Source organism: Branchiostoma floridae, chromosome 12, assembly GCF_000003815.2.
Source record: "Branchiostoma floridae strain S238N-H82 chromosome 12, Bfl_VNyyK, whole genome shotgun sequence".
Classification (NCBI taxonomy): domain Eukaryota; kingdom Metazoa; phylum Chordata; class Leptocardii; order Amphioxiformes; family Branchiostomatidae; genus Branchiostoma; species Branchiostoma floridae.
In genome coordinates this window covers 4,882,536-4,898,970 of record NC_049990.1, presented here as the reverse complement: position 1 = coordinate 4,898,970, position 16,435 = coordinate 4,882,536, and the positions used below count along the sequence as shown (strand labels likewise).

Below are 16,435 nucleotides of genomic sequence, written 5' to 3'. Positions count from 1 at the left end.
TGCATGTATGCTTTAAGGCGATATGCTGTTTATGCCATACAAAATGAAATAAAACAACACTAGTTTGCCTTACTGTTTTATCTCTCAGTTGAACCTGTGAGATGAGTTTCCTATCGTCAGCTGGGTCCAGCAGTTCTCCATTCACATACAGGTCCAGCTTGGTGTTGGCATTGTTTGCTTTAACTCTGAAAAAATATGTTGTTTTGTCAGAAATTAAAAAAAAAAAACACATTGCTAAAACAGTCATCGTAGACTTCATCCAAGACTTTCAAGGCATCTTTTTTGAGGAAATTTTAAGTCACCACATTTTTCTTCTTGCAAACTTTTAAGTTCCAAACATCTAACTAAAGATATTACTTTCATTAATAGTTATAATCCAGATAAAATTTAAGAAAGAATGAATAAAGAAAGTGAGTTTCAGGACTTTCCATGTCTTATCAAGGCTCTTACCTGGTGAGAATGTGTCTCCGTAGTGCCCCAACAGTCTCGTTTGTGTGAGACCAGACATCCAAATCCTCCACCTGTCTTCCCTGGTTTGGGAAACGGACGATCAACGACACATGCTTCCCTCTGCAGGCCCTGTGAAACAAGGAAAATACATTCGATAAGCAACCACTCTTGTGTTCCTGACCAGCACACATATCCTCCTTTTTAATATGACTAGTATGAGGTATATCTACAACAATTACTACATAAACCAGCAAGAAAGGGGTGAACTAATAAAAGACAGCAACAATCTTACATTGCATGGCATGTCTTAATAATGTAAGCTACTAGTATTCTCTCAAATACTTGCACATCAAATCCTGTCTTAAAAGTGAGCAGCTGCCATACATCTATAAGTATAACCACACTAACACACAAACCCTTAATATACAAATATAACCCTTAATGTACTTAATATACAGTGGAAGCCAGTTAATTGCACAATGGAATAACGCACACTTCTGTTAACTGCACGGAGTCCCCAAATCCCAAACCAGTGCGGTCCAGCTAGATAACTTCGCATTATTGCACCAGCTGGATAATTGCACAAAATTCACTAGCAAATAGGCCGTGCAATTATAGAACACCTGCAATCTAACACAAAGCTCACCTGGCCATTGGAAGGATGGTTCTCTCCTCGGTGAAGTCGTTATCGTACTCGCTGATGTATTCCCGAAGAACACTCAGCACACGGATCATACGGGTGACCTCCGTTCTGATGTCCTCCAAACTGTCCTTGTCGTTCTCTAGGATACATATCGTGTCGTACGCAGCTTTCAGGCGGTCAAAACAGGACTGGATGAAATCTACATGGATGTCAACCTGCAAGAAGAGAAAGGCTCGTTAAGAAAAAAACTCATAAGTTGCATGCTATCTGAAAAAGGATCCCTTGCATCTCAAATGCTGACTATGCATTACAAGACCAAGAATAACAGTTTTTATCACTTTGCATGAAGCAAAATCTTTTCACTTCTACTTCCAGTTTGGATTAAAACTGAGATCTTACAAAAATAGGATGGAAATACAAAAAAGAAAGACTATTAAAAAGCTACAAGTCACATGAAATACTTTTTGTCTCTACTTCATTCTATAACACACAAAATAAATTTCAGTTTTCTGTTTTGCTCGACATTTGATTCAGATTTCAACAGCAATGAAACACAGCTAAGTTTGATCGTAGTTGCTCAGACATCCCTCCTGATTAGTTTGTAGCCAAGGCCTTAGGTTGGTTTCCCTCCAGAGGTTGATCGCTACTACTAACCCGACGATCTTTTCCTCTTATTTTTCATCTTTCCTTTCAGTTTGCAACAAATACCATAAGAAGTCATTGCCACCATACCTGGTTAGTCTGTAGCCGCGGCCCCAGGTTGGTGTAAGTTTCCCTCAGTAGGTCGATGGCCTTGGCTGCTATCTCATCCTGTCCCAGGAGGATGACTCTCCAGATGTACTCCAGCCCGATCAGCTCCAGGTTGTCCATCATGTACGTTCTCCGCTTGCACACCAGCTTGTTCTCCTTCAGGTTCACTGCCTTGAAGAACCGGTCAAAGCATCTACAGGGACAGAAAACATTTTTATGAGTAATCTTTGTTGTGGACATAACATCACAGAGGTAAAATGCTATCTACCAATGCTATTTTAATTTGGCAGGGATGTTTAATCTTTTCTTTGCTCCTTCATTTTCTTCTCCCTTCCACATTCTGTTAAAACCCTTTGCCTTAATCATGATTTGAAATGTTCCTCTTTTGCCTTGGAGTTTACGGCCTCAAAACAACAGTCAAATATCTACAGAGGAACAGCAGAATTATTTTGTTTGTGTGGCCAATCTTTTTTCTTTCCTCCATCACCTTTCTTGGTTCATCCTGTTATACATGTAAAAGCCTGGAGTTTTTGTGATCTAATACAAGGCAAAAACTACATCTATTCCTCAGAAATCACTGTCTTCTATAATACCATGAAGTTATAAATATCATCAATGAACAAGAAGTTTACGGCCTTACTTAATCCCATTCTCTGTAAGCAGTGCTGGGTCCAGCTGTAGAACGTTGCCTTCAAAGAAGTCTCTGTTGATCTCAGGGTCAAGGTCAGGCTCATCTCCCATCAGCTGTGAAGAAAGGTTAAGAATCTCTTAATCAATGGAGCACAAATATATGCAAAATGTGACTTTGAATGGGCATCATATACTACTCAGGAAACTCTATAAATGTCTCTGTAAATCTATGCAACACACACACTGCAAAATGTGACTCTGAATGGGAATACTATTCAGGAACAAACCTGGAGACTGAGCAGTACACAGTGGGCATCTAACAGTCACTTTTCCAATACTGGGTATCAATGGCATATTCTATGAGATATTTCAAAGTAATGCCCAACACATAGGGAACTAGGAAGCCAGTATGATTCCTGTTTCCTCAGAATTTAGTGTCACATGAGAACTTGAGAACAAGGCTATTCCCTGAAAAGTTTATCATTTTGAAAATTGCCTCTCACCTTAGAAAACCACTTGAAGCAAGCCTCTCTGTCACTAACAAACACAGCATTCTCAGCCAGACAGTTCCAGATCTGTTTGGCTTGAGGGGCACACAGCCACAGCTGGCCGTCCTTCAGTAAAAACCTGGACAGGCACAGGGAGAAAGAAATATGCAACACTGAGCAATGGCTAGCTAACAGCAAAAATCTTTATAGTATCACGATGACAACAGAAGATATGGAAACCTAGATACAAGCAAATCGCTGTGGGGGAATCAAATAGCAATGAGCAAGGACTAGTTATCACAAACATACCTGGTCCATGACAACATCAGGTTAGCAATAGAAGATACAAAAATCTACAAGCTAAAAATTCCTAAATCTTAACATATTTTCTACTTTATTACAATACCTATCTTTATAGTATACAAGAAGCTACTACAATTTTGTCACAAAAATAGCTTCCTCACAGTCAATGTGACCAAGTCTCCTTTGAGCTTACCTTTAGCAACTATGAATCAGCAACTACTTTTACTTGTCAGACAAACACTACTTATCTATTCTACTATGTACAAACTTTGAGCTCCTTACCTAAGAAAGTTGAGTCTTTCCTGGACCTGCTGTAAATGGGTGTACCTCTCGCTTGGCTGGACAACATTCGGGTCCATGTCCGGGTTTTCCTTCAGCATTCCCCGAACTTTGTTCATGTAAGAAGCGAGATTTTCCGCCACGAGCGTCACTAGAGAATGAGTCTGTTGTAGCTGGTTTATGACCTCGTGCCGATAGTAAACGTGGGGACTGCGCTGGGCGTGGTTGTAATTTTGCGGAGCCTCGCCGAAGAGTTGGCAGATTTCGCGGATTTGTTTGAGGGCGGGGAGAACCCACTGGTCGTTCTTGAGTTCGTCGACAAAGCGGTCGATCCACTGGGTCTTCTGGGCATCACGATCCTGGAAAAACAAGGTCTTGTGACGGAAAGGAACTCTACAGGGCCCTAGTGTTTTACCTTTCTGCTTTGGACACACTTTTATTTCAAAACTTCTCCACCTATTACTATTCATATCAGTACTGAAATGTCCAAATATGTCATTTTCATCAAATGATTTTAATAACAGGAAACTTTCAACTTTTATCTAACATGTTTTCGCCTGACCATGTTTTCAGCAGATCTAAATACAATCCCAAACTGTTAAAAACTCTCCAAGCACAGCAAGCACAATGCACATTTAAGCTATCAGTTAAAAAATCACTACAATACCAAACTGTACTGAAATTTCTGAACTATCTAAATGCAAAATACACACCCTGCCATACTACAATGCATGTAAGAAGTAGGAATCTTTTTCAAGCAACGTTACTTGGATCTCAGCTCATCTGACCTAACCTAAAGCATCACCACAACACCAAGCATCAAACTTGACCAGGTACTACAGACATAAACAGTCAGATACACAGGTTTGGTGTGAATGTAAAGTAACCTCTTACAGATGTCCAGAAATTTCAACTTGTTTTTAATTTTTAATATCATCCCTTCATAAAGGTACAGGCGACTGTGGAGAGACCAAATGCACTCTTTTCTTTCTTTTGGTTTTTCCTGAATTCTCACTAAACCAAAGTGTGTACCAAACAATGACTTTGAATTAACTTATTTTGCTGTTGAATAACACAACAAAAATGCTTTGACACTTAAATATTTCTTGTATCTATAGAATAAAGTTGGAAGAGAAAGGCTTTCTGAACTTCAATCTTTACTACATTCATAGAAAAGTTGAAAGAGGAACAAAATTTAGCTGACAAAATTTACCAAGAAACCCCTTCCCATATCTGATGAGTTTATGTCTGTATCCTGGTCCACCTCTACTGAACTACAAGAACAAGAGGAAATGCCCTTACAGGTACCTGTGAACAGCTGTAGTCCAGGATCTTAATGTGTGCACTCAGGGCCTGGTCCATGATGTCTGTGGGGACGTCTTCACTGTGCGCCAGGTTCCACAAGAGGTTTAAAACCTGGTGACATATAAAATAGTAGAGTTAGGCAAAACTAACACAGCTTAGCACAGTTAGGCAAAACTGTTACAGTCAGGGCCTGGTCCATGATGTCTGTGGGGACATCCTCACTGTGTGCCAAGTTCCACAGGAGGTTTAAAACCTGGTGACATAGAAAATAGCACAGTTAGGTAAAACTGTAACAGTTTAGGGGGAGCACAGTTTGCTAAAACGGTTACAGTCAGGGCCTGGTCCATTATGTTTGTGGGGACGCCTTCACTGTGTGCCAAGTTCCACAGGAGGTTTAATACCTGGTGATGTATAAAACAGCACAGTTAGGCAGAACTGTTAGTCAGGGCCTCATCCTTAAGCAGAGTTAGGTAAAACTGTTACAGTCAGGGCCTGGTCCATGATATCTGTGGGGACGTCTTCACTGTGCGCCAGGTTTCACAGGAGGTTTAACACCTGGTGACATATAAAATTGTATAGTTAGGCAAAACTGTTACAGCTTGGGGCCCGGTCCATACAGCACAGTTAGGCAAAACTAGCACAGTCAGGGCCTGGACCATGATATCTGTGGGGACATCTTCACTGTGTGCCAGGTTCCACAGGAGGTTTAACATCTGGTGACATATACAACAGCAGAGTTAGGGAAAACGGTCACAGTTCAGGGCCGAGTCCACACAGCACAGTTAGGTAAAACTAGCAAAATTCAGAGCCTGGTCCATATGGCACTGTTAGGCAAAACTTGCGCAACTCAGAGAAGGTCCATGGTATATGTGGGCACATCTCAACTGGAAGGAGGTTCAACACCTAAGGACAACTGCATGAAATGTAGCACCAGACAGTTTCATTGTACTGAAAAGCTATTCTTACATTTGACACTGAAGACAAAGGATACACCTTTCATATAAGCCTTTCACAATGCTATGCAAAAACTACAAACCTTTCCCATAGCATCCAAGTCTATGAGTATCAAACATTGGCATTCTTACTAATTTAACCAGAAGAGGATTTATACAGATAAAAAATAACCACCTTGTGGGCCATGACTCCATCCTTGTCGTCCTCTGCCAGCCGTCGGATCAGCTCCAGTAGCTTCTCTCGCTGTTTCTTACTGGCATCTTTCCAGCTCTCCTGCAAAGGCAAGGAGGTAATTTTTAACACAAAAAATACTGCAAATGCAGAAATGTTCAAGGTGGTTATATATACGTGGTTTTCGCGGTGGTCACTTAACCGCAAACTTAAAACCACTGCGAACATTTTTCCATTATAGTTTTTGACTACAGTCTATGGCACTACCGCAAAAACTCCATTTTCCCACCACCCTGAAAGTAAATCCCAGCGAACTTAAATGCATTTACAGTAGACAAGTACTATTCCAAAAGTAGGGACAGAGGGTTGTTATACACTGTCTGTGTCTTGTATTGTAAGGAAGAGGTCCATCCCTCTCTTTCCACCTACGTTACTAAAGTCAGATACCCATTTTCACCGCGGAGAATGAGGTAAGTCGTGAAAAAAGGTTTTTTTCAAGGACACAGCGTCAAGACAGGGATCAGATCCATGAACTTTCAATCTTAAGTCTGTCAGCCTTCCCACTCAATGCCTATCCCTGCCATCTGATGTACTGGGACAGGCTTTGACAAAAGGTACTTGTTACAAATCAATTGGACTACTGAAACTATATATGTGAACCTCTGAATGCCTTTAATTCTTTTCTTGGGACGGGACAAACTAGATGTGTCTGTTAACTACATAATTTTTATGATCTTTCTTACCTTGAAGCAGTCAAAGAGATGGTCAAGCTGTTCTGGTGAGAAGTCCCAGGCCAGTTTGGCCAACAAGTCGTGGACATTCTTCACTATAGCCTCGTGCTTCCCAGCCTGGAGAGACAACAATAGATACATTGGTCAGAAACAGGGTTGTATTCAGCTTTATCTTTTTTATTTCTGACTCATTATTTGGGAGCTCATCTTATTCATTTGCTATGTTAAACCTGTCATTGTAAATTTCAGCCTAGGAAAGTACATTTTCATCCATTCTTTGTCATGAACATCAGGTTTTGGGGATGGACTTAGCGAAATTTTTTTCTGTTCAAACAAGCCGATTTCTGTCTTGGGATGGAAAGACGGGTCCTGAAGACAGCCCTAGTCAGAAACCATGTACTGTAGAAGTGTGTTTGCACGAGATGTAGACAACTTAGATATTTGCGAAGCCAATGCTATGTTGTTGGGAGATATGAAAGTGACATCATTTGAAATGCACAGACAATGATACTTATAAATGAATCATTTATTGCCCGGTGCTCTCTAAATTGGCAGGCGAATGCAAGCATGATAAGATCAAACGAAACTCGCCATGTGGCAACATTATGGGGATTATTCCAGTCTCGGAAAGCTCTAGTGACTGACACAACAACAACTTAGCCAGCCAGGGCTAAATCTTTCCCTTTTAGCCCCAATTTCTAGGTGTCCCTAGGTTCCCTGCACCTTTACTATTAAGCTACTGCCCCTATGAAGAAAAGTGTTGATACAGCCTAACATAAAGTACAGCCTGTTCCTTATTGTTGGATCTGAATGCGAGAACAGATCATTCATTCATGACCATGCTGTTATCAATGATACTTTGTTGCTCTGTATGACGCCTCGTAGTACCATTGTCTATATAGCTAGTAGTTGTTATTGGTTGCCATACAATGAACCATGTGCGATTGTTGACCCATAAAGTTCATTCATTCAATTTTTGAGACATTCTTTACCTGTGCAGCCCAGATGTTGTCCAGGTCCCCCATGGTTAGAGCCTTCTCCTTGATGACAAAGCGCAGGATTTTCTCTAGTTTCTCCACGTACTGGGGCTGGTGCAGGCTGTCACGGAGCACGATGGACAGGACGTTGTTCTGCTGGATCCATTCCTACAGATCACAAAATAATAAAACATATGAATGCCTCAACATTTATGCTAAAACCATTTCCTTTCTCCACATACTGGGGCTGGTGTAGGCTGTCACGAAGCACGATGGACAGGACGTTGTTCTGCTGGATCCATTCCTACACATCACAACATGATAGAACATATGAATGCCTCGGTACTAGTGCTTAAATAATCTTCCCTGCACTTGTGCTAAAATAATCTCCCTAGTTTCGCTAAGTACTGACTCAAAGGTTGCTATAGACTGTCACACAGAACATTGTTCTGGTGGATCCATTCCCACAGATTGCAAAGTTCAGTTGCAGATCCCGAGCATGATGCTTGGGTTATTCAAGGGACTATTTCAGACTTCCAATTTAACTTCTGTTGTTCCAAAGAAAGGCACTTGGGGATCTAAAATTTCATTATTTTCTTGAGGTCAATAGCTACCTACATCTACAAAGTCATGACAATAGCTTGTGCACAAAGAAAGATAGCAACAATAGCAGGTCCATGCTGAGTTGCTTCAGAAATCAAAGTCTAACTATTTCTGTATTAGCTCAAGACAAATATCAGTCAATGATTCAAATGCTCATATAGGCCATAATCATGTATCCATAGCTTCCAGAGTCATGCTATTTACAATAGAACAATGAACATTCCGAAAATAGCCTCCTTGGTTAAGGCCTAGGTCCCAGTTCTCAACCCGGGGCCCCACCGAGTAGCTTTCAAAAACGAAAAATATGATAGCAAAGGCAACAAAACACGTATAACATTTTTAAAAAATTAACTATTTGTGTGTATTCCTCAGTTAACATCATTTTTCGTTTCTGCAAACATCCCAGCCAGGCCCCATTTCAGAAATGGGACCTAAGCCTAAACTGTAAACATGATTACTGCAATGCTTCCTGACATGCTTACCGCCATTCTCTCAGCCGTGAGCCACTCATCCTCCTCCATACCACTGTGTCGGTGGGTGTAGTACGACACGCTGGCGATCACTTTGTTCACCTCGTTTAGAGCATTCATCTTACCATTGAAGGAGGAGATCTGGAGCAATCTGAAGAAAACAATTCAAACAAAACTCAAATGTAGTCTGTGTAAAACTCTGCTGTCCAGGGCTGTAACCTGCCCCTCACCGCAGAGGAGGCCGGTGGATGTTGGGCGGGCTGCTATAAGCAAGATTTAATCAGGCTAACTCAAATGTAGCTCATGTTATAAGCAAAGATTCCAGTAACATATACATACCTATAACATGTAACCTGTACATAAAGATATGAATTTTGCTACGAAGTTCAAATTCACAAAACAATGTAAAAGTCAGCATCAACTATTGCGCTATGAAACTAAATTTAGTCTAAATCATTACATTCTGCATTAAATCTTTATAGGAAATAATCAAAGCTACCTGAAAAATTTGGCCCATCGCTTAAGTATCTCTAACTACAAACTTGATATAGTGACATTCTATTTAAATGCATAAGGTGATTCTTTTCAAACCTTCCACAGCAAAAATAACATTCTAAATTCAATGCCTTCAAACTCTGATCTAGCATCAACTGCTTTCTTTGTAACAACAGCTTGACTCCACTGATATGTGAATAAGTATGACAAAAGAACAGTAACATTAGCATTCATTTTTACGTTTTCGATCTCTAATCTTTACTGTAACATCTTTACTGTAAGAGATTTTTTTAAACCACAGCAAAATTAATACATCTTTCCCCACCTGAGGATCATCTTGAGGCGGAACATCTCCAGATTCTTCATGGTCTCCTCCTGGTTGGGGACTCGGGAGGCCAGACACTTCAGCGCCTTGATGATCTGAGACAGCTGGTCGTTCTTGGCCTCGTTCTTGGCTTCCTTCTTCAGCTCTTCGTCCGTCAGCCCGTCCAGAAAGGTGGGGACGATGCCGATGATTGGCTGGAAGTATTCCTCCACGGTGTGGGGAGTAAGGAGCTCGTAGCATTGGCCCCACGGTCTGAGGAATCAGTTTTACAGATATCAGTGTCAGAAGTCATTGAGAAACAGTTAACTACAAGCAGTTCCTAGAAAGTAAAACTTCACAGACATGGACATGAAGGTAACAAGAGTTAAGTATGTATTCCTGTCAGCTAAGAGCTTTTCTGTACGTTTAACATGTTGGGTGACACAGGCTGACTTAGGCCATGTTGATTTGATTATATGGATGACATCCGCGCTCGCACCAATTTTCGGCCATTTCCAAAAAAAAAGTTTTCAACCACACAATAAATTGTGCAAAGCAGCTGTAAAATGAGCACAAATATTCTGTAGATTGAAAAAAAAAAGTATCAGAAAACAGATAACTAATGCCATAGAATGCCAAAATGAATCTTAAGTCAAAGAATAAGATGTGAAAGGACAGAAAGAAAAAAACTCTATTGTTGGTTGGGGGAGGTACCAGTACAGAAAATTCAGGTCCAGAGGATCATTTCCAGGTCTGGACATGAACCTGGACCTGATTGTCTGTGGAAACTTGAGAACTGGCAATACTCAAAACAATGGTAATTGGTCAATTTTGCTACAAAGGAATCTGTTTGGTGGATTATTGGACTCCCACTGCATTTTAAAATCCCATCTCCATGTAATAAAGGCTAACTGTCTCTGTACCTTTGACTGTAGAAACTTGGTGCAATTGACTATGGACTCTACTTGACTTCGCTCTTGTTGTCTTCTTGGCCCCCCGGTTAGACCCCAAATGGCTGCCGACATAGTGTGTCCATTTTGTAATTGGCGAAACCTGTTCCTCTGTTGTTTTTTTCAGGTCTGTTTTTTTCTGATTGGTCCAAGAAGAAAAAAATGTTTTGCACCCGTATGATGTACTGGTCCCTAGGCCTAGGAAAAAAAATGTTGTGTTTCCTGTTTCCCTACCTACCCTAAAAAAAACTGCCGACCCTAGACTTTTTTTTGGGGTGGGCAGTGGAGTCACATAGCTTCCAGTTAGAATTTTTATTTGGCCTGCTTCCTATTGAAGTAAAACACTGCTTGTCCCATCTAATGAAGGATAAATGTATCTATCATGCACAAAATTAAAGTTTGACATTGAAAGACAAGTGTCATCATACATTTCAGTTTACTTTGTTCAACTGTATTGTAAATATGTATCACTAGAATTTTGGCCAGTCTAAAAAAAAATACAAGAAAAAAAAAGATAATCCCTACCTACCGACCCTAATTTTTTCAGGACTGAAACAGGAAACACAACATTTTTTTTCCTAGGCCCTACAACTAACTGTTGGTATACCATACTATGTGTGTTTAGTCCTATGTTCAACCTTCCTGACCACTTTGATTTCATACTAAAGGCAACTTTTTTTTTTTGGCCAACCTTTTTTTTTATTCGCTCGCTCGCATCAGTTTTGGAGTTCCCGGAGGATGTCATCCATATAATCAAATCAACATGGCCTTACATAAACAAACTTGTTCAGGATGTTTGGTTGTAGGTTGAGGATCTAGAGAACGCTATGGGGAACAGGAACATTTTGACAGAGACTTGGTATGGGCAACTCGCCGGAGACAATGATGTTTTACTATTAATGCAATTACTCTGTTTTTAGGTTTTGCAGATTGACATTTCTATTCCCAAAGAAAGCTGTAAAAGTTATGTTAACAAGTTCAGCTTTTCAAGTTTCTCAAGTTTCAGTCTTTTACTTTATTTGCCTCTTACAAATTCAAGAGCTTACTCCAAAATTTCTTTATCTTTCAGAACTCTACTTCAATCTAAGATATAGATACAAAGATATAGAACTTACTTGATAAGAGCAGCAATGATGGGAACATTGAGATGTCCGGCCAGGAATCGTTCCTTCAGAATCTTGAATCCTTCCAACTGGCCAAACCGGTTTATCAAATCCACTAGCCAACCCTACAGATGGAAATGGATATCAATTAACATTTCAAATGGTTGTGGGGAAAATGCAGCAATATCAAATCATACCAGGAAAATCATTTAAATCATTTGAAGAAAGTCATTAAAATGTGTTTTACATTCTTTCTATCCTTTTCACAGTACAAAATGTACAAGATAACCATCTATCAGCTAGGTATGACAGTTTACCTTTGGGTTTCTGGGGTCTGGGGGCCTGGCAAAAAGTTCATCATCAGCCAACTGTGCAGAGGACAAAGAATAACACATTCATTAAAAATGTCACCAGGATTTTGGAACTAAAAGTCATAAAAAAACTGACCAAGTTAACAAACTTACAGACAAACATTGTTGTTTGAAGTGATAACGAATCATACCTGGGTTCCAACTGGCACAGTTTCTGACGGCCTTGTGCCATTGTAGATATGAAATCTGGAAAAAAAATAACAATTAAATCATACACAAAGCTGTAATGATGTCATGACTACATAAGATAATGTAAAAGCATCAAAGTGCAAATTCCAGAGTTTGCTGAGTATCAAGTAAAAGACAGAAATCTCTTCTGAAAAGCGCAAGCCACTTCTAAAGTGGGTTGCCTTTAAACTTGTACAAAATTATCTTTCAGCTGCAGCTTACTTGCAGTGTAGCTTGAGGGCCATAGCTAACATGTGTAGAATAAACAGTAATTTATATGTTGTACGTTGTTAAGACTTTCTTGTGGGTTTTGGGCCATATCTAGCAGGTCTAGAGTATAGAGGACATGTTGTTTATACGTTGTATACATGTACAGTGTGTAGTTCTGACTTACTTGCAGTGAGTATTGACGGCCATTGTTGATAGGCCTACATTGTACAGTATTTATATGTTGTATATAAATGTACAGTATGATGTTATAACTTACTTGCAGTGTGGGTTGAGGGCCATTGCTAACAGTAACAGGTCTAGTGTGTACAGTATTTATATGTTGTATACATGTACAGTATGTTGTTACAACTTACTTGCAGTGTGGGTTGAGGGCCATAGCTAACTGGTCTAGGATATACAGTATCTATATGTTGTATACAAGTATGTTGTTACAACTTACTTGCAGTGTGGGTTGAGGGCCATTGCTAAAAGGTCCAGCAGAGGGAACCAGTCCTGAGACAACTTGGTCACACACAGCTCTATCAACTTCTCTGCATTCTTAAAGATACATCTCTGTGGAAGAGCATAGTAACACAATGGTTATAAATTCTGCCTTGTGTAAAAATTGTACTATACAAGCAGCCATCTATATATAAATAAAGAAAAAGAGTACTCCTCTGTGCTACAATATGGAGAAACATTAGAATGCAACATAGGTTAAACGTTAGAAGAGACTTAAACTTAAGATGGACATTTGAAAATAGCTACACCTCAAGTGCATTAAAGAACCTGCCACACTTACAGATTAGAGTAAGGATACATGTACCACTTGTATGAAACAGCTTGAAGAAAAGAGCCAGTGTCCTACACCATTACTAGAGGCAGTTTCACTCGCTCACTCACTATCCGGTTTGTTCCCCGTCTTACGAGATTAAACGTTGCAGTTTAAAGTTATACTATAATATTGTAATCTGAACTAAAGAATGTTATGACTTACATGGATCTCGAATTTCCAGCCGCTAACAGCGTCGTCTGTCAGGATTTTGGTGAAGGAAATGGTGAGACCGTCGCGGAAGAATCGCTGACAAGCTTCGCTCCGCGTGTCCAGGCCTGGAATGTGAGATAAAGGAACTTAAAAACAGAGCTGTGCTAAAGCTGATGTCATTCAACGTAAACAATCTTTATCAGACAACTCAGAAATAAACCACTTGAGTAGTACGTGGCAACCTTGTGCCACTAATACCTACAAGCATTTATAAGATGACCTTCCTTAACATATGAATCATTTCTGGTAAATAACAAAAATTACTTCATTGAAGTTCACTGTTGGCATAAAAAAGAGCATATACTACCAGTCCATAATTCTTGGAATCCAGAACTGTCATAAAAAGTTATATAAAGTTCAGTCCAAAGCTTCAAGCGTTTAAAAGAACCCAGTACAAATATTGAGAAAAGTACATGTAATCGGGCGTGCTTAACTATACAGGAATATACAAGACTTAAATAAAAACGCTTTTTCTTCATTAGGTAGCAGGGTTCGAAATACACGTACTTAACTTGCAATTTGCACATAATTTTCGAGATTTGCAGGTAAAAATATTCTGAACTTGCAATCTTGCATGTTGAAAATACCCGGCCGTAAAAAAATTCTCTCAGGAATTAAACACCCTACTCTTAGACAGAACGACATATGGACGTCTGTCTTTTTCCGTCCTTGTTTTTGTCGGTAACTTCCTCCGGTTGCTTCACTAGATGCAATCAAAATTCACCGATTCAAGCTAGCGATCCTCGTCACAGTCGCCGCCTAGTCTTACTTTGCATGTAAATTTTTCAAATTGTACATAAAAGTTTTACCAATTTGCAATTTTGCATATAGCAAAAAAATAGTATTTCGATTCCTGGGTAGGTAGGTAAAGGTAAAGGTAAAGATAGCCCCATAGCCTTTTTAAAAATTGTATTTTCCTGGTAAAACAAAGTGAAAGTGAAAGGGGGACAGTTTTGTAAGGAAGAGCCAAACCCTCTCCTCTTACCACCTTTTGCCTCCTCCTAACCAAAGTCAAGTAGACATTATTACAAATTAGTAAAGTAAGTGAACTGTAAAGTCATGTAAAGTGCCTTTCCCAAGAGCACAAGATTGCTAACATGACAGGATTTGAACCTAGGACCTGAACCTTCTGGGCCACAAGTTATGGCACACCACCCCAATACTTGAGAACTGATTTCTTACTTTTCTTGCACAGCTCTATGGAGGCCTCTATAAAAACCTCCAGTTCCCCCTTATATTGGTAGCATGACAGGATGTGAACCTAGGACCTTTGGTTTCTGGGTCACAAGTTACGGACACAAAAGAACCAATTTCTTACTTTTCTTGCACAGCTCTATGGAGGCCTCCAGTAGAACCTCCAGCTCCCCCTTGGGCAGTACAGGCACCACCCAGCGTGGTCGGTTTATCATGTCATCCAGCTTAGCAAGCTCCGCATTGGGGAAGTCAGGCTCCACCCCCTCAGGAAGCTCCTCTACCCCCTCCGTTGCCACATCACCCCCCTCCCCCTCAGGTGCAGGGGGTGGTTCTACAGGGGGTGCTGTCGGAGTCCCTGCTTGTTGTTGTTGTTGTTGTTGCTGGGGAGGGTTGGCAGGTGTACCCCCTGGGGCTGGATTCTGGGGTGAGTCCTGCTAGAAACACAAGGGAATATACAAATTGATGAACAACTAAAAATACAATCTCTTCTACAATAAATAGACTAGTAAACTAGAAACTACAAAATGTATTACATCACAAAAGTACTGATTTAGTATTTTCTAACATTGATAGGTTTTTATGAAGATTACAAAATCAATAATAACAAAACAAGATAATCAAGAACAACTAAAATCCAAGATGAAAGTAGCCTGGTTACCAAACCCCAGCCCGATCTCAAGTATCTATCGTGCAGGGGTCTGGGCGGATGGGATAGGAACTCTTCTCAATTTTGCACCTTATAGTGGGCAAAAAACCCCACCAATAGAACAACACAGGATCAGCAGGAGGTAATTACACCCCTGCCATGATTGGTTAAAGACCCCCAACTGTACTTTTTGAATCCATAACGTAGCTGATTCGCTACTGTGATAGCCTGCTGACCAACTGTGGTGTGTTGTAGCTGGCTACCTGTGGTGAGAGTGGTCATCAATCCTAGGTTCTCCTCCCACTGATCAACGGGCCTTCGAGAACCTTTCTACAGCCATGTTGCCAGACCCCAACACGAAAGATATATCTTGAGGTTGGGGTATAATCTTGAGGTTGGGGTATGGAATCCAGGCTAAGATGAAAGTTCTCAAATTTTCCAAAACTTTCTAATTTCCAACATAGCAAAATCACTTAATCGTTAGGCCAGCTCATTAAGTCATTGGCAAATAAAATTTTCACTGGTTGCTTAAGGAGCGACGAGAAAGTTCAGTTTACCTGGGGGTTGTCCCCGCCTGCGGGGCTGCCACGCATGGCCACAGTCATCTCAGTTCCAGAGATCGGACAAATTTTGACACGGTCGTCCACCGTTCCAGAGGAGCCAAGAGTCGCAGGGGATTAAAAATTTGTCGTGTAGAAGTACTTGTACCTGGCAACCATCACAGCACATTCTCACCTACAACCTGCATGGGGAACACACAACAAATAAAAGTTAACATTTTTCACCATAGAATCTTTATAAATTGCATCTCCTCGTGGCTTTAAGACAAAAAGGACAGAGACAACAAAAACACTCCCCTTTCCACCGTTTAAAATAAAATCCTAAGGGAGAGAGGGAAAATTATTGTTCTGAACACTGGCTGGATCAGTATGAATCATACATAGCCTAAAATAATAAAAACTGAAGGTAGGAAAATGCCAAGTAATTTTTGTAAATCAGATTTTAGAAATTTATAAATGCATTCTAAGAGGGAAAAGTTCTATGTGTAGGTCTTATATCACTCTGAAGAAACACTCTACCCAGACTGTCTGTCTGGATCAGGAGAAAATCTAAATTTTTCCCCAAGGACCAGGCAGTAAATGCCAAAAGTATATGATAAGTGCAAGGCATCCTTTCCTGCTCAGAAAGTGGTAAC

General features: G+C 40.3%; 1 protein-coding gene across 1 annotated transcript in view; it reads right to left on the bottom strand.

The window, feature by feature from the left end:
- LOC118428152 (probable ubiquitin carboxyl-terminal hydrolase FAF-X) overlaps positions 1-16,435 on the bottom strand; it is a 52,858-nt gene that overhangs the window by 31,050 nt on the left and 5,373 nt on the right. Inside the window, exons 2-21 of the mRNA XM_035838144.1 lie at positions 15,798-15,982; positions 14,719-15,028; positions 13,353-13,465; positions 12,816-12,928; positions 12,109-12,163; positions 11,924-11,974; positions 11,619-11,731; positions 9,575-9,826; positions 8,767-8,905; positions 7,697-7,849; positions 6,717-6,821; positions 5,977-6,075; positions 4,852-4,959; positions 3,547-3,902; positions 2,977-3,100; positions 2,484-2,587; positions 1,826-2,036; positions 1,097-1,308; positions 451-579; positions 74-185 (exon numbers count right to left, since the gene is read on the bottom strand). Of these exons, the coding sequence (XP_035694037.1) occupies positions 74-185; positions 451-579; positions 1,097-1,308; positions 1,826-2,036; positions 2,484-2,587; positions 2,977-3,100; positions 3,547-3,902; positions 4,852-4,959; positions 5,977-6,075; positions 6,717-6,821; positions 7,697-7,849; positions 8,767-8,905; positions 9,575-9,826; positions 11,619-11,731; positions 11,924-11,974; positions 12,109-12,163; positions 12,816-12,928; positions 13,353-13,465; positions 14,719-15,028; positions 15,798-15,845 (2,907 nt within the window). The 5' untranslated portion in view covers positions 15,846-15,982. The remainder of the gene's footprint in view (positions 1-73; positions 186-450; positions 580-1,096; positions 1,309-1,825; positions 2,037-2,483; positions 2,588-2,976; positions 3,101-3,546; positions 3,903-4,851; positions 4,960-5,976; positions 6,076-6,716; positions 6,822-7,696; positions 7,850-8,766; positions 8,906-9,574; positions 9,827-11,618; positions 11,732-11,923; positions 11,975-12,108; positions 12,164-12,815; positions 12,929-13,352; positions 13,466-14,718; positions 15,029-15,797; positions 15,983-16,435) is intronic.